This window comes from Nansenia antarctica (assembly GCF_963989245.1).
Source record: "Nansenia antarctica genome assembly, chromosome: 6".
Classification (NCBI taxonomy): domain Eukaryota; kingdom Metazoa; phylum Chordata; class Actinopteri; order Argentiniformes; family Microstomatidae; genus Nansenia; species Nansenia antarctica.
Genome location: NC_137676.1, coordinates 23315001 through 23339871, shown reverse-complemented (window position 1 = coordinate 23339871; position 24871 = coordinate 23315001). Strand labels below are relative to the sequence as shown.

Genomic DNA, 24871 nt, shown 5'->3' with positions numbered 1-24871 from the left:
ATTCTCTCTCTCTCTCTCTCTCTCTCTCTCTCTCTCTCTCTCTCTCTCTCTCTCTCTCTCTCTCTCTCTCTCTAAAAAAATATATATACACTACCGTTCAAAAGTTTGGGGTCACCCAGACAATTTCATGTTTTCCATGAAAACTCACACTTTTATTTATCAAATGAGTTGCAAAATGAATAGAAAATATAGTCAAGACATTGACAAGTTTAGAAATAATGATTTTTATTTGAAATAATTATTTTGTCCTTCAAACTTTGCTTTCGTCAAAGAATGCTCCCTTTGCAGCAAATTACAGCATTGCAGACCTTTGGCATTCTAGCTGTTCATTTGTTGAGGTAATCTGAAGAAATGTCACCCCACGCTTCCTGAAGCACCACCCACAAGTTGGATTAGCTTGATGGGCACTTCTTGCGTACCATACGGTCAAGCTGCTCCCACAACAGCTCAATGGGGTTGAGATCTGGTGACTCCGCTGGCCACTCCATTACAGACAGAATACTAGCTGCCGGCTTCTTCCCTAAATAGTTCTTGCATAATTTGGAGGTGTGCTTTGGGTCATTGTCCTGTTGTAGGAGGAAATTGGCTCCAATCAAGCGCTGTCCACAGGGTATGGCATGGCGTTGCAAAATTGAGTGATAGGATTCCTTATTCAAAATCCCTTTTACCTTGTACAAATCTCCCACGTTACCAGCACCAAAGCAGCCCCAGACCATCACGTTACCTCCATAATGCTTGACAGATGGCGTCAGGCACTCTTCCAGCATCTTTTCACTTGTTTTGCGTCTCACAAATGTTCTTCTGTGTGATCCAAACACCTCAAACTTCGATTTGTCTGTCCATAACACTTTTTCCAATTTTCCTCTGTCCAATGTCTGTGTTCTTTTGCCCTTATTAATCTTTTCCTTATTTTTATTGGCCAGTCTCAGATATGGCTTTTTCTTTGCCACTCTGCCTAGAAGGCCAGCATCCCGGAGTCGCCTCTATATTGTAGACGTTGACACTGGCGTTTTGCGGGTACCATTTAATGAAGCTGCCAGTTCAGGACCTGTGAGGCGTCTATTTCTCAAACTAGAGACTCTAATGTACATGTCTTCTTGCTCAGTTGTGCACCGGGGCCTCCCACTTCTCTTTCTACTCTGGTTAGAGCCTGTTTGTGCTGTTCTTTGAAGGGAGTAGTACACACCGTTGTAGGAAATGTTCCGTTTCTTGGCAATTTCTCACATGGAATAGCCTTCATTTCAAGTTATTCTTTCTGAGTGGGGCAGTCCCACTCATATTTTTCTTTTTAATGACAGATACATTAGAGATTATGACAGGAAGGATGGGTGAGAGAGAGAGGAGGGATGACATGCAGGATATGTCCTCGGCTGGAATCGAACCGGGAACCCTGCGGTACATGGTCAGCGCTTAATCCACTATGCCACCTAAGTGCCCAGCCTTCATTTCTAAGAACAAGAATAGACTGTTGAGTTTCATATGAAAGTTCTCTTTTTCTGACCATTTTGAGAGTATAATCGAACCCACAAATGTGATGCTCTAGATACTCAACTAGCTCAAAGGAATGCCATAGCTTCTCTAACCAGCAAAAACATTTTCAGCTGTGCTAACGTAATTGCACAAGGGTTTTCAAGGGTTTTCTGATCATCCATTAGCTTTTTAACGCGATTAGCAAACACAATGTACCATTAGAACACAGGAGTGACGGTTGCTGGAAATGGGCTTCTATACACCTATGTTGATAATCCATTAAAAACCAGATGTTTGCAGCTAGAATAGTCATTTTCCACGTTAACAATGTATAGAGTGTATTTCTGATTAATTTAATGTTATCTTCATTGAAAAAAACAGTGCTTTTCTTTCAAAAATAAGGACATTTCTAAGTGACCCCAAACGTTTGAACGGTAGTGTATATTAAAAAATGTTTTACTTCTGTCTCAAACTATGCCGTGTTGGGTCCTCGAATTTGAGGGAATTGAGTCTTGAAAGCTGCTTGAAAGGTGCTTGAAAGGTGCTTGAATTTGATGTTTCAGAAGGTGTGTGAATCCTGTCTGACTTTAATCACTTTAATCACATACCATTCTTGTTATTCATACAGTCTCAAGTGATATTGAATATCATGATTATTGTATTAAAGACATTTTTCTCACAACAGGTCCCACTCTCCTCTCCTCCTCTCTTCCTTTCCTCTCCTCTCATACTCTCCCCTCTTCTCATCTTCTCCTCTTCTCATCCTCTCCTCCTCTCTTCCTCTCCTCCTCTCCTCCTCTCCTCTCCTCTCCTCCTCTCCTCTCCTCTCCTCCCCTCCCCCTCCTTAGCCAGGCCTGCACAGTGAAAGGAATAGCACCAATTATGCTGCTGCCTCCCTCCTGCCTTGTTCTCTATCAGGGCTAATAGACTATTATGATGATAGATGAACCCATCTCCACAGCGCAGCCTGAGTGCACACTCCCACGGAGTATACACTCCAATACGCACTCCAATACACACTCTGTCGCCCCCTCCCTGGGAGAGGCAGGCTTATTACCCCCCACTCACAGATTGACACGGGTCACAGAGCGCGAACACACACACACACACACACACACACACACATATTGTACACAAACACACACACACGCACACACATACTGTACACAAACACACACACACACACACACACACACACACACACACACACACACACACACACACACACACACACACACACACTGTATTATGCATGGCTGGGTGGCTGTCTGAGTGGGTGGGTGCCAGTGCTTGTTTTGGTCAGATGAAGGTCTGTTTACTTCAGTTCTATTTTACATTATAATTACATTTTCAGTTTCAGTTTAAAGGGCTTTATTGGCATGCACGTTTACATTGCCAAAGCAAGTGTGAAGACAAAAACACAACAAATACGAGTATGTGTACCGTTAGACCCCTACTGGACAGCACACACACATACACATACACACACACACACACACTCACAAACACACACACATACACACACACACACACACACACACACACACACACAAACACACACACACTGAGCAGAGCTGAAATGTAAAGGCTCTACTCTAAACACAGTAATATAGTTTACTCAGAAACAGAGAGGTTGTGTACATTAACATGTCACACACTTCTACTGGTGAACACTTTGGAGTTTGTTTCCTCAGATCTCTGTCTGATCCACAGACTGCACACACACTACACACTGCACACACACTACACACTACACACTACACACACTACACACTGCACACACACTACACACTACACACTACACACACTACACACTGCACACACACTACACACTGCACACACACTGCACACACACTACACACTACACACACACTACACACTGCACACACACACTACACACTGCACACACACTGCACACACACTACACACTGCACACACTACTACACACTGCACACACACTACACACTACACACACTACACACTGCACACACACTACACACACACTGCACACACACTACACACTGCACACACACTACACACACTACACACTGCACACACACACTACACACTGCACACACACTACACACTGCACACACACTACACACACACTACACACTACACACACTACACACTGCACACTACACACACACACTACACACTGCAAACACACTGCACACACACTACACACTGCACACACTACTACACACTGCACACACACTGCACACACTACTACACCCTGTACACACACACACTACACACTGCACACACACTACACACTGCACACACACTACACACTGCACACACACTACACACTGCACACACTACTACACACTGCACACACACTACACACTGCACACACACTACACACTGCACACACTACACACTGCACACACTACTACACACTGTACACACACACTACACACTGCACACACACTACACACTGCACACCATGGGCGTCACCACCATATATTTGGGGGGGGACGTGTCCCCCCCCACCTTTGAAACAAGGTCGTTTGGACCCCCCCACATTTGCCATCAAAAATATGTTGCATGACTGGTCAGCGTTATTTTCATTGCTTCACAATCAAATCCGTTCCACTTTATGAGTAGGGGATTGCCCATATCCAGAAATCCACTCCGCGTTTTACTTCTGTTTTTAACACGGCAGCAGCCGCATCAGACACGCACGCAGATTCAAAACATTCAGACTGAGGCAAGACGATATTTAGATCATCCACCAAGATGGATATAAGGATTTTTTTTTCTAAGAAGAGAAAAGTAAGTCAAAGTCATCCAAGTTTTCCCGTGAGTGGCCAAACAGCAACATTGCGTTCTCCCAAGGTCAAACACAGCCAGCTTTTCTGATAAGAATGTTAGCACCTTATGAGACATTCTCTGTATTAGCAATAGAATTAGCATAGCCTACTAGCAACCAAATACGAGCTAGATCAGCTATATGGCACTAGCAGTTTTGTTAGGCATTACTAGTGCGGTTAGACATGTTTAAATGCAGAACAGACACAGGCGAAATGTCATCAAAAGCACAGAATGGCGACAAACACCTCACAGTGCTTACCTGTCCTGTCATTATTGCATCTCCTGCCCGTGTTCATTGCCCTGAGCATTTGCACTATTTAATTTGGCCATTGCACCCACCCAAAGAATAAATTTTGCATCTGATTGCTTGAGCTAGGGTTAAAAAAAGAAGAAGAAAACACCTGTTCCATTTATTTTTCTATTTCTAAAATGCTTGTGATTGTATTTTTTGTATTGATGATTGTATTTCTATGTCAAATGTTCTATTAGAGAAAAACAATATGAACAAGTGCTCAATGCATCCCCATTTCTCCTGATATAGGTGGTTGAGAGTGAGAGTGAGTCAGAGGCAGGGGCAGCAGGCACTCGCAGTGGAGACAGCTCTGTTGCTGAGGTAAAAGTGCTGAAAGGTGACAGGCAGTTAAGGAAAATGTAGCATTGCTTATTATTATTATTATTAAATATGCTGGATGTAGTGGAGATCCAGTTGACAAGGCGCTTTGACCAAAGCAGCTTCGAAACACTCAGTCTACTGGAAATAGTGTTAATAACTGGAAAGGTGGAGGATGTGGATGTGGTCCGTTCGTACCCAGAACTAGACCGTCATTCATTAGAGGTACAGCTAGCCATGTTCAAACTTCAGTATCCCTGCAGCACAGTCAGTGAAGTGGTGGATACACTGAGAGCTATGCTGCCAGAGGTTCGAGGTCTGTTCACTCAAGTAGAGGTGTTGGTCAGGCTTCTTCTTGTTGTGCCATGCTCCTCAGCAGAGGCTGAGAGAAGTTTTAGTGCCTTAAGAAGGCTCAAGACGTGGCTGCGCTCTTCAATGTCTCAAAAGCGCTTGAACAATGTGGCTGTTTGCCACATCCACCAAGAGCATCTTGACAAACTTGACTTAAAGGAGATTTGCCAGTCATTTGTGTCTGCAAATGACAAAAGAGGTCACACTTTTGGAGCCTTTGTATGATGTCTTATGTTCTAATTGTAGAAATCCTGCTCTATGCATGGTACAGATAATAGAGGAGAAATATGATTATAGGAGGAGATATGGAACATTTAATGAAAGGACAAAAAAGGGGAATCTTTGAAAGTTTGGGGAAAGAATGGAGTAAAAGCAAGTCTTTAACAGGTTGTATTGAGTTATAGTTGAATGTTCTGCAATGCACTGAAGAGGGCTAAGTTTGATTGTAATAGGCTCTGAGTAGGCTAGGTACATATTTTATGTTTCCTCATAACTTTTTTTTCAATTTGTTGACTCAAAGTTACCTCATTCTTTTCTAATTCACTCTTTGATTTTTTGTTTTGTTATAGTTGTATGTTCTGCAATGCACTGAAGAGGGCTAAGTTTGATTGTAATAGGCTCTGAGTAGCCTAGGTACATATTTTATGTTTCCTCATAACTTTTTATTCAATTTGTTGACTCAAAGTTACCTCATTCTTTTCTAATTCACTCTTTGATTCTTTTTGAATCTTCATATAAAGTACCTAAAAAGTGCCCAGTGTCAGTGTCAGGCCTCTGTAAGTTAAACCAAAACATAATAGTAGTCAGTAATTGCAGACCCTGCCAGCTCCAAGGAAAAACAAAGAAAGAGGGAGATTATTTTGGGTGTAAAACGCACCAGAATGCAGGAAATTGAATCTACTATTTTAAAAAATTCGGGGGGAGGACCCCCAGACCCCCCGAAAAATAAGGGTCCCCCCCACATTCAAAAAGCTGCTGACGCCCATGCTGCACACACACTGCACACTGCACACACACTACATACTGCACACACACGTTACACACTGCACACACACTACACACTGCACACACGTTACACACTGCACACACACTACACACTGCTGGGGGACATGTAGCTGGGAAGCCCTGCTAACACATGGTATTAGTTCCAGATGGACAAACAAGCAAGGGATTGTGTGTGTGTGTGTGTGTGTATGTGTATGTGTGTGTGTGTGTATGTGTGTGTGCGTGTGTGTGTGTGTGTGTGTGTTTGTGATGAGACGGGGGGGGGGGGGGTGGGGGGGTTGTGTGTGTGTCAGTGTATGTGCGTGTGCGTTTCTGTGTGCATGTGCGTTTGTGTGTGTGTGTGTGTGTGCGCTGGTCATTGTCCCAGACCTGGACTCTTGGACTTGTGACCATGGGGTCAGTTAGGGCTGAGCAGATGTGCTTGCTGCTAAACCCCAATGTTGGCCCTCCACACACACACACACCGTGACTGACAACATTTTCATTTACTGGACATTTGAGAAATGTACCAGATACTGTATCTACTGTATATGCATTGGGTTTGTAATGGGATTCCACGCACGGTGCTCCGAATGGCAGAAGCCATGTTTGGATTATAGTCCTTCATGTAAACAGGATAGAAATCAGCCTGTAAGATTGTACAGTCAGACCATGTTGTCATGCCAACATGACAGAGGGACGTTTGATGGGAAATCAAAACACTGCATCCTGCCACTTGTGACATGTCATGAAAGCGGCGCATATACAGTACAGCTGTCAGGAGACTAGATTACATGCACAGAGAGAGAGAGAGAGAGAGAGAGAGAGAGACAGAGAGAGAGAGAGAGAGAGAGAGGGAGAGAGACAGAGAGAGGGGGAGAGGGAGAGAGAGAGAGAGACAAGGGGAGAGAGAAAGAGAAAGGGAGAGGGAGAGAGAGAGAGGAGAGACAAGGAGAGAGAGAAAGAGAGAGAGGGAGAGGGAGAGAGAGAGAGAGACATTTCTCACAATGACAGGACACAGACCTCCCGCATGATAACATCAGACATTTCAAAATAGTGAAAGTACCACCGCTCATCCGTTATCAGACTTAGCTGAGGTGCTGCAGCTGAAGACTATCAACTAGAGTGAAAAAAGCAGCATCTGCACACTCAAATCTGTGCAAAAAACATTGTTTTATTGCAAGCTTTCAGTCATCAAACATTTCAACATCAACTACCACGTGGTCATGTCATGGTCATAGTAATGTCATGGTAATGTCATAGTAATGTCATGGTCATGGTCATGTCATGGTCATGTCATGGTCATGGTCATGTCATGGTCATGGTGATGTCTTGGTCATGTCATGGTCATTGTCATGTCTTGGTCATGTCATGGTCATTACACAGCCATGTTCATCATCATATTCATCATCATCTTCATCATCGTGTTCATCATCTTCATCATCATGTTCATCATCATGTTCATCATCATGTTCGTCATCATCTTCATCATCATCTTCATCATCATGTTCATCATCATCTTCATCATCATCTTCATCATCGTGTTCTTCATCGTCTTCATCATCATGATCATCATCATCATCATCATCATGTTCATCATCATGTTCTTCATCATCATGTTCATCATGTTCATCATCATCATCATCATCATGTTCATCATCATGTTCATCATCATCTTCTTCATCATCATCATCATCGTGTTCATCATCATCTTCATCATCATCATGTCATCATCATGTTCATCATCATCATCATCATGTTCATCATCATCTTCATCATCATCTTCATCATCATGTTCTTCATCATCTTCATCATCATGATCATCATCTTCATCATCTTCATCATCATCATCATCATGTTCATCATCATGTTCTTCATCATCATGTTCATCATGTTCATCATCTTCATCATCATCATCATCATCATCATCATGCCGATTTATCTAAACTCATCCGGAAATCCAAGCCATCCACCTGCCAACTTGACCCCCTGCCCTCCTCCCTGGTCATAGCCTCCCTCCCCTCTCTCCTGCCCCTGATAACTACAATCATCCATTCCTCCCTCACCTCTGGTTCTGTCCCATCATCTTTCAAATCCGCAGCTGTAACACCAATTCTGAAGAAACCTGGTTCAGACCCCAACATCTTCAATAACCTCCGTCCCATCTCCAACCTGCCATTTCTTTCAAAAATCTTGGAAAAAGTGGTGGCTTTACAGATTCATACTCATCTCTCTAACAATAACCTCTACGAACAGTTCCAGTCTGGCTTCCGACCCCTTCATAGCACAGAAACAGCCCTCCTCAAAATCACAAATGACCTCCAATGATGGCAGCTGACTCCGGACTCTTATCCATCCTCATCCTACTCGATCTGAGCGCCGCTTTCGATACTATATCGCACTCCACCCTCCTTAACCGTTTAGCCTCCATTGGTATATCTGACACCCCTCTACACTGGTTCCATTCCTATCTCTCTGGCCGCACTCAGTTTATACAGTTAAAATCATTCACATCCCATCCGGCCCCCCTCTCCTCTGGTGTTCCCCAGGGCTCTGTCCTTGGCCCTATCCTCTTCATCATCTACCTCCTCCCACTTGGTCTGATTTTCCGTAAATACAACATCCATTTCCACTGTTATGCGGACGACACCCAGCTCTACGTTTCCTCCAAACCCACTTCCACCCTCCCTCCCTCCTCCCTCTGTGCCTGTCTACATGAACTTAAATCCTGGTTCACTTCAAATCTCCTCAAACTAAACAGTAATAAAACAGAGGTAATTCTCATTGGCTCCAAATCCACACTCACCAAGCACCCCAGTTTCACCCTCAACATAGACAACTCCTTGGTTTCCCCCTCCCCCCAGGTTAAGAGTCTGGGTGTCGTCCTCGACAGCACCCTTTCATTCCACTCCCACGTCAACAACACCATCCGGTCTGCTTACTTCCATCTTCGTAATATCAACCGCCTCCGCCCTTCACTCACTCCCAACAGCGCCGCAATCCTGGTCCACTCCCTCGTCACTTCCCGCCTAGATTACTGTAACTCCCTTCTCTTTGGTCTCCCCCACAAACTGCTCCACAAGATCCAACTGGTCCAGAACGCTGCTGCCCGTATTGTCACCAGAACCCCTGTCATCAATCACATCACCCCCATTCTACACCAACTCCACTGGCTCCCCATCAAACACCGCATCGACTACAAAATCCTTCTCCATACTTTCAAGGCCATCCATAACCTCGCCCCTCCATACCTGTCCGACCTCCTCCACATCAACATTCCCACCCGGTCCCTCAGGTCTGCATCCTCCATCAACCTGACCGTCCCCCCAGCCCGTCTGTCCACCATGGGGTTTAGAGCCTTCAGCCGCTCCGCCCCTCGCCTCTGGAACTCCCTCCCCCCGACATCAGGAACATTGATTCTATCATCTCATTCAAAACCCACCTCAAAACCCACCTGTTTACGCAGGCATACCCGTGTTGACTTACTTTTCCCGTGCTGCTCTGCTGCTGGCTATGTTTTATACTGTATATTCCTATGTATTTTGTGTTTTGAATTTTGTGGCTGTTTTTAGATTTGTTGTTGTAAGGCGACCTTGAGTGCCATGAAAGGCGCCATATAAAATAAATGTATTATTATTATTATTATCATGTTCATCATCATGTTCTTCACCTTCATCATCATCTTCATCATCATCATCATCATGTTCTTCATCTTCATCATCATCTTCGTCATCTTCATCATCATCATCATCATCATCATCATCGTCATGTTCATCATCATCATGTTCATCATCATGTTCTTCATGTTCTTCATGCCAGGTTCAGTCATTCACTCCAACATTACAGGTGTGTCAACGAACTCTTCAAGCCTCAGCAGTGGAACATCTCTCAGAGCGTTAGAATAACATCTACATTCAGATCTGCTCTGTCATGTTAGAATAACATCTACATTTAGATCTCCTCTGTCATGTTAGAATAACATCTACATTCAGATCTGCTCTGTCATGTTAGAATAACATCTACATTCAGATCTGCTCTGTCATGTTAGAATAACATCTACATTCAGATCTGCTCTGTCATGTTAGAATAACATCTACATTCAGATCTGCTCTGTCATGTTTGAATAACATCTACATTCAGATATCCTCTGTCATGTTAGAATAACATTTACATTCAGATCTGCTCTGTCATGTTAGAATAACATCTACATCCAGATCTGCTCTGTCATGTTAGAATAACATCTACATTCAGATCTGCTCTGTCATGTTAGAATGAATAACATCTACATTCAGATCTGCTCTGTCATGTTAGAATAACATCTACATTCAGATCTGCTGTGTCATGTTAGAATAACATCTACATTCAGATCTGCTCTGTCATGTTAGAATAACATCTACATTTAGATCTCCTCTGTCATGTTAGAATAACATCTACATTCAGATCTGCTCTGTCATGTTAGAATAACATCTACATTCAGATCTGCTCTGTCATGTTAGAATAACATCTACATTCAGATCTGCTCTGTCATGGAGGCCGTCATTAGAGGGAGGGCTAGACAGGAAGTCAGTCTAGACCAAACCTTTATTTACCCAGGTGACCTCAGGTGACCTCATTGAGATAAGGAATCTCTTTTCCAAGAGGGACCTGGCCAAGAGGGGCAGCACAAGGACACAGGCAGACATTCAATACACAGATAATAAGATAAGATAAGATACAATACAAAATAACAAGAAATTAAAAGCAGGTTTGGGTGGGCACAGAATGATACTGAATTAAAAGCAATGACAATTTCCAATACTTTCACCTTCTAAGACCTTTAAAATCGTTATGAAAGCATCATAACTGATTAGTTCTTTTAATTTTAAGTCTTTCTGGAGAGTATTCCAGGCAGAGGGGGCAGCGTACTTAAACACTTTTTTTGCCCAGCTCAGTACGAGCACGCGGAACATGCAATTTTAATAGTAGGACTACCGTATACTCACTGAATTATTATTATTATTAATAATTAATAATAATAATAATAATAATAATAATTAAGCAATATCACACAAGAGGGAGTGTGTTGATAATAATAATAATAATAATTAAGCAATATCATACAAGAGGGAGTCTGTTGTATTAAAGCAATATCACACTGGACGTCGTGCTGTTATACTGAATATCAGCACGGCTGTGATTGTCTTCCTACTCGGCCTGCGGCCTCGTACCTACGACCCAATCACAGCCCTGCTGATATTCAGTATAACAGCACGACCTCCAGTGTGATATTGCTTTTATACAACAGTTCTACAGCACAATTTATTAGTTAACAGTAATAAACGACCACAGATTATGATTTGTTTGTTTATTTAATCATTTTGTCATTTATTTTGGCTCCGTCAACAAGAAATAGTTCCGCAACTGGACTGTTGCCTAGTAACCTGAACACAAACATCTGTAGGCTAGCTACTTTGTATTAATGGTCATTTCTGAGTGATATATATAGTTAAAAGTCCCAGTGCTGTTATACTGTATATCAGCACTCATGGAATGCCTCTTGTCCAATCAAATTACTTGGTCGGAACTAACTGTTGTATAATAAGCTTTATTTATACATCACCTTTCATACATAAGAATGCAGCTCAAAGTCCTGTACAATACAGCGCAAAACAGATTAAAAGCGAACACAACTAAGAACCTCAGCAGCGCCAAACAAGGAAAAAGGAACCGATTAAGAACAACAGTAAATGATCATGAGCAAACATTATCTGGTGAAGACGAACATCAGATGAGCCTGAATGGCTCCAGTCTGGGGCAACAGGACAAACAGACCCGGGCATGTCTGGGGTGTCTCTGTTCACCGGTCCGTTTGGGTTCAACTCTCTTTGTTTTCCTTCTGACAGACCCTGTGGCCGTCAACATCTATCTGCTTTTGTGTGGGGAAGGGGAGGGGGTTTGTGGGCCAATAAACCTTATTACCGACAAACAGAAACCCTGATAAACATACACACACACATACACACCCATACACACACACACACACACACACACATGCACAAACGAACCCAGACCCCTACCCCCTCTATCCCGGGTTAGTGGTCTCCCTCCCTGTGTGTGTGCATGTGTGTGGGTGGGGGGGAGGGGCGGCGGTGGGTAAACACACACTGCTTCCTCCTGGTTATGAAGATAAACAACCCAGAGGCCAGTAACACCCACACACATACACACACACACACACACACACACACACACACACACACACACACACACACATATGTGAGGGGTATTGGAGCGGGTCCCACGGTGTCATGGGGAGAGTCTTGTTTTAAAAGTCTCAGCCAACGGCCTGGTCCTCATTTCCTGAAACATGGATACAATGATCCCCTCTGATCACACACACACACACACACACACACACACACACACACACACACACACACACACTGTCCTTCCCTGTTTTGTAATAAGTAGATCTCTAGTCTCCCCTCCTCTCTCAGGCTATTGTAACTCATTGTTGTTATGTAGACAAACTGTTTATCACTCTTCAGCAATCCTGCCTCAAGAGGGATTGTAAGAGATGTGTGTGTGTGTGTGTGTGTGTGAGTATGTGTGTAAGTATGTGTGTGCGTGCGTGTGTGTGTTGTTTTGTGACAATAAGACCCCAATGAGACAGTGATGAGTTATTGATGTGGGAGTGTGTTTAATAGGCTGATGTTCCTGATGCCATTAACCGAAGGACGTGTGTGTGTGTGCGTGCGTGTGTGTGTGTGTGTCTGTCTGTCTGTCCTCCCACCCACAATTCACTTCACCTCTCAAAAGAGAGAGAACAACAGACAGAACAGAAGAGAGAGGGAACACACACACATAGAGAGAAACAAAGGCAGCTAGAGGAGGATGAGAGGCAGAGATAAACAGTGTCTGCTCAACCAAACAGTCGACCGACATTCGAGAAAGACGTGGAAATCGTGTCCCATTTTACAATGCCTTCAAACTTGGGTTTTCGATGCACCCTAAGACTTTGTTAGCCTGCTGAACTGAAGCTTGTTCTGAGCCTGGTTCACTAAACACCTCCGTTAAGGATGGTTGTTTTACTTTTTATTACTCATGGCCTGTAGTGATTATCTGTGTATGGAGAGACAGAGAGGGAGAGAGAGTGAGTGAGAGGGGTAGAGAAAGAGATAGAGAGAGAGAGAGTGAGTGAGAAAATAAGGGAGTGTGAGAGGATGTCTCCAGGGATGAATGAATCATACAAGAACAATTATTTAACGTGACATAGAGAGAGAGAGAGAGAGAGAGAGAAGGAGAGAGAGAGGGAGAATGATGGGGAGAGAGAGAGAGCGAGGGAAGAGTACCACCATAAACTCCTGTCTCTTAACGACCGCCACACGCAGCTCATAATGATGTCACAGAGGAGGCGTGTGATTGGTGGGCAGTGGCAGCTCGTTTCATCCTCCAGTGAGGTTTAGAGGCCTGCTCCATCATTCTAGATCGTTCTAGATCACCGGGTTTTAAAGGCCCTTCTAGATCATTCCAGGAACAGGGAGCGGCAGAGGGGAGAATGTTGTGCATTTTACGGACCGTTTTCATCTCCATATTACATAATTATATTATATATCTAAGTACTAATAAAACAATGCCTTTAACCCCCCACCCTACTGTACTGCATGCATGGGCGATATCTCCAACCGTGCCTTTAACCCTTTAACTGCTTTACTGCTTCAGTCGTTGTCTTTACCTGTGACATCATAACGATGCTGGTACTGAACCAGTTCGTGTGTGTGTGCCTTTGCGATGCCTTTGTGTGTGTGTGTGTGTGTGTGTGTGTGTGTGTGTCTGTGTGTGTGTGTGTGTGTGTGTGTGTGTGTGTGTGTGGTGTGTGTGTGTGTGTCTGTGTGTCTGTGTGTGTGTGTGTGTGTGTACAGTGCTAAGGTAGTGTGTTGTGTGTCTGCAGCTGGCAGCCTATGGAGGGACCCTGGTGTACACAGAGAGAGAGAACAAGACCACCAGCAGAGACACACCCCACCCTGAGGTCATCATAGAGGTAAGACACACACACACACACACACACACACACACACACACCCTGAGGTCATCATAGAGGTAAGACACACACACACACACACACACACACCCTGAGGTCATCATAGAGGTAAGAGACACACACACACACACACACACACACACACACACCCTGAGGTCATCATAGAGGTAAGCATGGTCAATAGGAAGCACAGCACGGTCACTAGGGTTCCAAAGTTCATGAACGTTCCTGGTTCATTTCAAAACTTTCCTGCAAACATTCGGAACACTGCAAATTTTGGGGGATTTGGAGAATTGTCAATGCATGGTCTGACGTTGTGATGAGGGACGTTAAGACACGTTAAGACATTTCTGGGATTATCTCTTATTTAGCTATGTCTGTATTGAATTCCTTTATTATACCCAAACCGTATGAATGCCTTGTGTTAAGTGTGTCAAGGTAATGTCATTCGTTTCCCAGTGATAGTGGTCTTACCGCCCCCCCCCTCCCCCCACCCACTCCCTTTGCTAAAACCTGAGCTCTGGATAAGCTTTCTGAATTGTTCTCCTTCTCCGCAGTATCAGAAATGTTAATTGTGGCCGATCTCAACCCAGGGGGGGGGGTTGACGTGCTTATCAGACATGCTTAAGGACGTACGCAGTGATCTGAACCTGACACCATTAATATCCGAGCCCACGCCACCTCATTAGACAAAACCCTGGGAAACCAACCCCAGGAAAACCCAATTGTGTGTCTGAGACAGAGATATGGAACCGCCAAAGTCTAATCCCTGTATGATTTCAAAAGCTAGTAGCTTTTAAGAATTTTGATGCACAGGGTTTTTTGCTACATGAACTGTATGGATGTGATCTTACCCAGTGTTTCCTGTATTCCGTATGCTAAGCTGCTGGCACTCTGTTCTGCCTCTCTGTCCCCCTTCTTTTTTAAAAGCTGAACCTCCAGCTCGTATTTTTAACGTGGCTGTTCCCTCTGGTCCCGCTCCTGAAAGTGTGGAAGATGGCCAACGTGTTCTCTCTCTTCATAAGGGGGCTGATCCCAGCCACTTGAGCAATTACTGCCCTATCTCAAAAGCTCCTTTTCTCATTGCAAAGATAATGGAGTCCCTGATCAATTCTCAGATGCGGTCCTTTTTTATCAATAAATTGGATTTTAAAAGCTCACCAGTCAGGTTTTAGGTTGGGACATAGCACCCATAGTCTCCTGCTGCCTCCCTTGTTAAGAGATGACATTGTGATCTCTCTGGATATGGAATGTCGTTGTGCAGGGTTAGGGTTAGGGTTGACCTCTGTATTGACCTCTGAGGCTTTTGACATGGGTGTTCAGGCCCTCCTATAACATTATTTTATGTTATAGGAGGTTGGTTATCTGCCATTGGTTTGGACCAGCCGGTATGTAATTGGTTTCAGAATGACCTCCAGCATAGGCTGGATGTAGATGGAGTTCAGTGTAGTTTTCTCTATGTTAATAAAGGTGTTCCACAAGGTTTGATTCGAAGACCACTGCTGTTTATATAAATACTGTTGGTTTGTCTTTGAACAATTGTGAATGTACTATATACTGTTGTCTACACCTGCATTAGGATAGATGATAAACTGTCTTTTAAAATACATGTTGAAAAAACGTATCAAAAGTTTGAGAGTTAAAGGCATTATGTAGGATTGCGCCCTCTTTTCACTGCAACGGGAATTGGCCCTGAAAATTCAGAACAGTGTCTACTCTCTCCCTCCCCTTGCTCAATGCAGGGTACTTCTTCAAAATGAAGTTAATTGTTAATTATTTTCGTCTTAGTTAAATGACCTTGAAACTAGCAAAGGACCTGTGTGGTTGTTATTTAGTTTGGAAATGTTTGCGGAAACATGAACACGGAAATGAGCCAGCCAGCGGAGACACTCTCAAGTTAATCCCTCATTCCCCAAACAACCCTCCGACATGCTGGAATGTCAAACAGGACATTTACTAGGGAAGATCATCAGAATGTGTTACAAACTTATTGGCACACAAAGCTTCCTTAGGTCGGCTTTCAACAATTGATATGCACAGACAGCCTCAGGTCCTCTTCAACTCTAGGCTTTGACTAATTTCCGCCTAAAAACAAGACCCAAACTAAACTGCTTATAACATTTGAAATTATATTTAGTTTTGTTTAGGGGGTCTTGGGTTTTGGTTTTAGGCGGAAATTAGTCAAATAGGGCCTAGAGTTGAAGAGGATGATCAGATGCTGAAGCAGGATGCCATTTGATAGGTAACACCGTGAGGTTTTGTGTACCGGTAGATATGTTCAGATCATAGTTCAGAATAACATACAACACATGACAAGGCGATAAAGTAAACAATAATTAAAATAACCCTAACCCTAATCAAATAAATAATCTAATTAAATGAGGAATTTGGGCCCAGTTATGGTAAAACCACTAGACTTGGTTTATCACTCTGCTCTGCGGTTCATTTCTAGGGGTAGTAGTAGTAGGCTTTTGTGTCAGTCTGTGAGTTGGGCTTCTTTGACTTTGAGAAGAGGTTACAGTATCATTGGATTTTAATTTGTATATAAAGCAGTTATTCTAAAACTCCTGTTTTACCTCACGTCATTGCTTTTATGGCGAGCCACTGGTGATCAGGTACGCTCTAAGAGCCTGCTGCTTTTTAACATCCCACCGGTCCACAGCATGGTCATAAACTGCTTTAAGCTACTGTGCTCCTTAGACATGGAGATATCTTCACGGTAGACGGAGGTTGGACTTGGCCCCAAACACTAGTTTTAAGTCCTTGGTTAGGGACCAACTCATAGAGCTGATTGCTTTATGAGTGTATTTTGTTTTTCATTGTGTTGTTTTGTTATCATATTTGTATTGTAAACAGGCACACCTGCAAAAGAGACCTCGGTCTCAATGTGTCTCCCTGGTTAAATAAAGTTTAATAAAACATAATTTAAAAATGAAATGGAGAAATAAAAACATTGAAAATCCGATTGCATGAACTCCTAAACTAGCTTGAATGCATAATGTTCCTCAACAAGTTACACAAAAGTTGAACTTCATCCATCTGGGTGTATCATGGTTCACATGATTTCAGAATGAAATACCACTTAAGCATTCAGGTTCTCCTAAGGTTGAAATTTGTATACATTTGTAAATGTTTTAAAAATATATATGTATTGCCTTGACAATGTACAGCAGGCAGTTGGAGAAAGTCCTAATTTAATGTATTTCAAATTCACTCAACTCTGGGGCAATACAATGTGGGGGGACAAGAAACAGAAAAGCAATATAGAAAATACATTTGTGAAAGGGCGTGGTTAAAAAGTCCGCAAGTAGGGCAAAATCATTTTTCATTTTTTTCCAGATTATGAAAGGGTAGATTTAAAATGATGTGTCATACATTGAAATCTGAAACAAGTTGAAGAAGTCATGGATATTTTAATGGTAATGACCATTTTGAGAAAACCAGGTTCAAAGTCTTCACATATTTTTCACAGACGTAATGGTAGGGAACAATAGCTGTATACACACACAATAACTCCACCCTAATCACTCCCTCAAGACAACCACACCCTCAAGACAACCACTCCCCCATTACACTACCTGTCATTATCTACCTGTCATCTGTCAGAGGGGTTGTCAGCTAACCCTCAGGTAACAAACTTGCAGGGATGACATGTTTAAATTGCAAAATAATAATAATAATAATAATAATAATAATTCAAGATTCATGATTTTTTTTATTGCCATGTGTGCCAAAGGTTTATTACATCCCATTACAAGTACAAGAGAGTAAAATTCATGGCAATGGAAAAAATTAGGCAAGATACAATTGAGCAATACAATAATAGAATGGTAAAAAATAATAATGTTGTGTCCGTGTGTATGCATTTATCATTATAGTCCATAAAGCATCTAGTGGGAATTCTGTGTAGTTCCTTCCCATCGCATCTGGGCATCAAAGCTGTAATAAAAAAAGAATACAGTACATTTAAAATGATTGCCCACTGTTACCAACACCACTTTTATGAAATAGCCTACTACTATCTTCATAAAATAGAATTGCTTATACAATGACATTGACAAATACCTGAAGTGCTGGTGACTCACATCAAGGTGTCATCTCTCAGAACCTCTCACCTCCTCATTCTGTAACACACATTTCAGGTCAGAGGTGTGGACACTTCTCTAGTGTAGGTTTTCCATAGACTCTCAGTGTATTGTACTTGTATTGTAAGAAGTAGGCTAGTGAAATAATTTCAATTCACAGTATTATTCTACAGCAAATCTACATATCAATGAATTAATCATTATCTTTGATTCCACACAACATTACCGTTCATTACAAAAACATTTACTTTTTCTATAATCTATTATATCTCTGACAAAGCTACCTAGCTAGCTAACAAGCTAACACTTGTTTGGCTAGCTGGTACACACAAACACACTAAAATGGTCCATGAAACATATTACAGTATGTTGCATGTTTAGTAGGTCTGCAACAAATGTATTAATTTATTATGTTTTATCTTTGACAACCTATTTCTTCCTCGCACCATCTCCTATTAGTTTTGTAGAGGGGTGGCATGATTGTGGTGAGCACAGTTTCAGTGGTTTGATAACTGATGCTAACAAAGGCGCTATCTACCTTACTCACAAAACAACAAATAACTGTTTGGCTATCCTAAGTAAACAACACAAAATCCTAGTAAATAACGCATGTAACTCACTAAAACTTACCCAAGAACACAGGAGAAGGTCTGTCTGCAGACGACTGTGCCATGCATAGTGGCAATTCAATGTCTGACATTCCGTTGTCTTCTTCGTTCCCGTTCAGAGTTCCTGTTCGGAGTTCTCATTATGTATAGTCCAATATTAAGGAATTCATTAATTGCCCACTGTCGATATTTCTGCCTGCTTATGCACTTCTGTTGATAGCATTAGCGAGAGCTTCAGCCTCCATCTTGTAAACTTGTCAACAAACAGGTCCACACGCACATGGCTCCTTACATACAGCTGGGGTGGGCGTGGCTACACACACTGCCACACTAATACCCCCCACCCGATTTTGATAACTATCTGTAGGTATTTAGTGAATGTAAAACTGTTGGATATGATATCGAGTGGGTTCCTCATCGCTCATCGCTCATTTTCGTCCTATGCCAAAAACCGGAAAACATTTTTTTTCACAACAAGACTTGTTTGGCTCGATTGCGAGCTTTCACAATTGCCGAGATGCTGACCTTTTAATGAAACCGTGTCACATTTTACAGAGTGTTCTTTACACAATACCAAACAATTTCAGGTCATTTCCAAAAGTACCCATAGATTCCCAAAATTACTGGTTTGGAAAAAAGAACTGGTTTGGAAAGGTTTCTGAAATGTTGCACCTGTAATGGTAACTCTAACCATGACCCTATGTCACATGTTACTGTGACTGCCCACCAGGGGGCCCCGGCCATGTTAGTCCATCAGAAAACATGTACAAAACCCCCCAAAAGGTATGAGGTCACTGTCTGATCACATCCATGGAATTTTGTAAGTAAACAACAGCTGCACAACCGCTCTCGCATTTAACTGGAAAGAGACAAACGGACTGTCAAGAGTTAGCCTGCTAAATGTAAAGAATTAGACTTCTCAGATCATGTCTGTCCTTTAACACGACACACACACACACACACACACACACACACACACACACACACACACACACACACACACAACCACCCCTACTCCCTGCAGTAAAAAAAAACACTTCACCATTGTTGTCTGCAGACCTGTCTGAATACTTGATCTGGTTTGATTTAAGAAGTGGTTTTTATGAAAGCAATGTGTGGCATTTACACTCTGTGTGTGCGCGCGCGTGTGTGTGTGTGTGTGTGTGTGTGTGTGTGTGTGTGTGTGTGTGTGTGTGTGTGTGTGTGTGTTTGTGCATCTGGCTGTCATTATAGAGCCTAAGAGAAAGGGTTGAGGCTCGTCCTACCTCTAATGTCCCATGTGGGTTTTCTTACATTCCTATAGATCCCCATGTACTCTCTCTCATGGTTGTACCTGTCTCTCTCTCATGCTAACACCTGTCTCTCTCTCATGGTTGTACCTGTCTCTCTCTCATGGTTGTACCTGTCTCTCTCTCATGCTAACACCTGTCTCTCTCATGCTAACAACTGTCTCTCTCTCATGGTTGTACCTGTCTCTCTCTCATGCTAACACCTGTCTCTCTCATGCTAACAACTGTCTCTCTCTCATGGTTGTACCTGTCTCTCTCTCATGGTTGTACCTGTCTCTCTCTCATGCTAACACCTGTCTCTCTCATGCTAACAACTGTCTCTCTCTCATGGTTGTACCTGTCTCTCTCTCATGCTAACACCTGTCTCTCTCTCATGCTAACACCTGTCTCTCTCTCATGGTTGTCCCTGTCTGTCTCTCATCTCAGAGGAGAGCAGGATGCTGTTATCAGAATCAGTTTAATAGGCTAGTTGCATAATACGACGTTGTATGATTTCCGGTTTGAGGTCAGTAAGCGCAATCATTTCCGCTTTTCGACGCCGGTCGGTTTGAGTGACTTTAAAAATGGCTTTTTACACGAGATGTCTCCAAGACCTTAAGCTAACCTAAGCTAACGATCAATGATGTTCACCGCTTAATTCAACATGAGACATCAGCACCAAGGCGTAAGCTAGAGAAGGGCTTCAATTTAAAAATGGCTTTTTACACGAGATAATAATAATAATAATTCATTGGATTTATATAGCGCTTTTCCGAGGCTCAAAGACGCTGACAATATGGGAAAAACGGAAAACACAGAAACAACAAGCAACAGATAACATGAGCACATAGAACACAGAGTTAACGAACGGGGAAGGGGAGGTTGTATGCATGTCCATGGGGGGAGGGGGGTGGGAGGGTTAGGGGAGAAGGTTAGGGATAGGGGAGGTTGTATGCAAGTCCAGGGGGGGGGGGGGGGGGGGGCAGGGATGGGGGAGATGGCTAGGGGTAGGGGAGGCTGTAGGCGTGGGAGAACAGGTAGGTTTTGAGGTGGGATTTAAAAGTGAGGAGTGAGGGTGAGTCTCTGAGTGGTTGAGGGAGAGAGTTCCAGAGGCGGGGTGCGGCTCGTGAAAAGGCACGGTGACCGAAGCCTTTGAGTTTTGAGGGTGGGACAGTGAGGGGAACAATGGATGAGGATCGGAGGGTACGGGTAGGGCGGTGGGGGAGAAGGAGGTCAGTCAGGTAGGGGGGGGCCAGGCTATGGAGGGCTTTGTATGTGAGGATGAGGACTTTGAATTGTATGCGTTCTTTGATGGGGAGCCAGTGGAGAGAGTGGAGGACAGGAGTGATGTGGTCACGGGAGCGGGTGTTTGAGAGGAGGCGTGCAGCAGAGTTTGTCTCCGAGATGTCTCCAAGACCTTAAGCTAACCTAAGCTAACGATCAATGATGTTCACCGCTTAATTCAACATGAGACATCAGCACCAAGGCGTAAGCTAGAGAAGGGCTTCAAGTTGTACGTCGGTAGTTACATCGATAATTACGATGGTAAGTTAACTTACTCACTTAGTAGCTACATATCACTTATGTTAGTAATGTTACCTAACATAAACCACCACAGAGGATTCCTTATCTTGCTAATTTGATAACAATTTGACTAATATGACCCAGTTTTAAGTGTGATGAGATGATAATGTGATATTGTCCCCCAGTATCAAATAAAGGTCAGCGAACAGGGAGAATGAGCGTCCGAGCTGCCTGTAGGTCTATGAGCTACCTGTAGGTCTATGAGCTACTTGTAGGTCTATGAGGAGCTACCTGTAGGTCTATGAGGGTCCAAGCTACCTGTAGGTCTATGAGGGTCCGAGCTACCTGTAGGTCTATGAGGAAACACAAGAAACCTCACCACCTCAGAGCAGGATGAAAGATAGTTCAAATGATTCTTCCTAATTTGAATTGAATTGAATTGAATTGAACACACAGGAGCTTCACTGTACAAAGCAGCCTGATCCTGATGTCCTTAACGTGGCTTATAAGGACTTCTCATCAGACATCCCACCACTCATCACCACCATGGCAATCAGTGCTGTTGTCCCACTGGTTGACTCAGTGCTTGGGAAGAATTTTAGAGTAATAAAATAGTTGGAACACAGTACCGGGCCTATTCGGTTGTTAAGTCTGACGTCAAACGTGACGTTTAGCAATTTCCGGGTCCAAACCTGAAATTCCCCGCACCAGAGTACCAGTGTACTTAAGTGGTAGAATGACAGTTCAATCGTTTTTTAGACTCAGATCTATTCATACAACAAGGGACGCAGCACTTTCCCGTTTTCCCCATATTTGTCAGCGTCTTTGAGCCTCGGAAAAGCGCTATATAAATATTATGAATTATTATTATTATTGAAGAGAGCGCCTCAGCCAACTTTGGACCCGGAAACACGTCACGACTTAACAACCGAATAGTGAGTAGGCTGGACATTTCCCTCCAAACAACAGTGTTGTTTTTTATCGATCAGCGCTGCTGAGGAGCATTTGAGAGGTACTTTGGTCAAAACGACACATGAAAATGTCGTCTGTTAATTAAAGCTTGATATAATATAAACATATTTTTTTTAAAGCAGCTTTTGACATTGTCTTTATGACAACCATAATACAACCATAGAACAACCATAGAACAACCATAGAACAACCATAATACAACCATAGAACAACCATAGAACAACCATAGAACAACCATAGAACAACCATCATACAACCATCATACAACCATCATACAACCACATACAACCATTATACAACCACATACTGCAGCACAACAACATGCTGTACTGTACTGTGGCAACAAGAGAGACAGAGAGACACCAGAGTCTGTGTGATTCATGTTGGGGAGCAGCCAGGGGAGGCTGGGAGAGGTAGAAACGTGAGGACAGGCTCATTGTAATGCATGGAACAGAATGAGGAACGGTGTCAAACACAAGTGACAAACAGAGCTGCCAGGACACGGCACACGTATAGCCTCCTCTCTACTCAGCCTGGACACAGACACAGTCTGAAGTGGCTCTCTTAGTTCTAGGGTCACAGTGGTCAGTCACAGTGGTCAGTCACAGTGGTCAGTCACAGTGGTCAGTCGCAGTGGTCAGTCGCAGTGGTCAGTCACAGTGGTCAGTCACAGTGGTCAGTCGCAGTGGTCAGTCACAGTGGTCAGGCATACTGCCCTCTCTGTTAAGGGCAAGAAAGCTGTTTATTATTTATTTATTTTGGTTCATTCTTTCCAATGTGTCAAATCATTTTCGTTTCATTTTCTCCAGATTTTGGTGGGGTCTGATGGTGTTGCTGCTGTGGGGGTCTGTGGGGGTCTGGTTGTGTTTGGGGACAGAGACCCAGACCCGGCTGGCTGGGCTGGGCTGCTGGCAGGCCGGGGTGGTGTAATGGACGGGTTGGGCAGCGCTTCCTTTTAGGTGGCTGTAGTATTTAACGGCTCCATTTTTTGATGGTTCCAATTTCTGCACTGCATGCATTATTCTCTTTCTCCCCCTCTCTCTATCTTCATCTCTCTCTCCCCCTCTCTCTCTCCCCCCCTCTCTCTCTCACCCTCTCTCTCTCTCCCCCCCTCTCTCTCTCTCCCTCTCTCTCTCTCTCTCTCTCCCCCTCTCTCTATCTTCCTCTCTCTCTCCCCCTCTCTCTCCCCCCCTCTCTCTCTCTCTCCCCCTCTCTCTATCTTCCTCTCTCTCTCTCTCTCCCTCTCTCTCTCCCCCTCTCTCCCCCTCTCTCCCCCTATCTCTCCCTTATCCCCCCCTCTCTCCCTTATCCCCCCTCTCTCCCTCATCCCCACCTTCTCTCTCTCTCTCCCTCCCTCCCTCCGTCTTCCTCTCCTCCTCGTTCGTGAAGCGGTCAATAGCAGGCCTGAAGGGAGTTTGTCTGGAGGGCGTCTCTGTGTGTGTGTGTGTGTGTGTGTGTGTGAGTGTGTGTGAGTGCCTCACGTGTGTTATTGTGATTCTCTCTCCTCCGGCGGAGAAGCTGAGCCGTAGCAGAGTGTGTGTTATTGTGTGTGTGTGTGTGTGTGTGTGTGTGTGTGTGTGAGTCAATTAGCACTCCTCTCTGCCGTCCTGTAACCGCCCCTGACACAGAGCAGCGGACCGCCCTGACCTCGCACTGACACGCCTAACACACACGCTTACTACAGTACACTTCTGCTGCCGCTGTGTGTGTGTGTGTGTGTGTGTGTGTGTGTGTGTGTGTGCATGCTTGCGTGTCTGTGTGTGTGTGTGTGTGTGTGTGTGTGTGTGTGTGTGGGCATCTGTTTGTGTGTGTGTGTGTGTGTGTGTATTTGTCTGTGCGCGCCTGTGTGTGTGTGTGTGTGTGTGTGTGTGTGTGTGTGTGTGTGTGTGCGTGTGTGTGCATCTGTGTGTGTGTGTGTGTGTGTGATATGTCCTTTATTAATGCTGGAACACGCAGCTCCTTCATGGTTCTCACCTCCACTCAGGCGACTCGCTGCAGCGTGATCCATGAGGAATGGGTTTCTCCCTTGAGCACACACACACACACACACACACACACACACATACACACACATACACACACATACACACACACACACACACAGGCGCGCACAGACAAAGACACACACTCATACACACACACGCAAGCAAGCAAGCATGCAC

General features: G+C 43.7%; 1 protein-coding gene across 1 annotated transcript in view; it reads left to right on the top strand.

The window, feature by feature from the left end:
• Window positions 1-24871, top strand: part of lama2 (laminin, alpha 2) — a gene marked incomplete at both ends in the record, with an annotated part of 430348 nt that overhangs the window by 163413 nt on the left and 242064 nt on the right. Inside the window, one exon of the mRNA XM_080534306.1 lies at window positions 14163-14252. Coding sequence (XP_080390432.1) covers window positions 14163-14252 — 90 coding nt within the window. The remainder of the gene's footprint in view (window positions 1-14162; window positions 14253-24871) is intronic.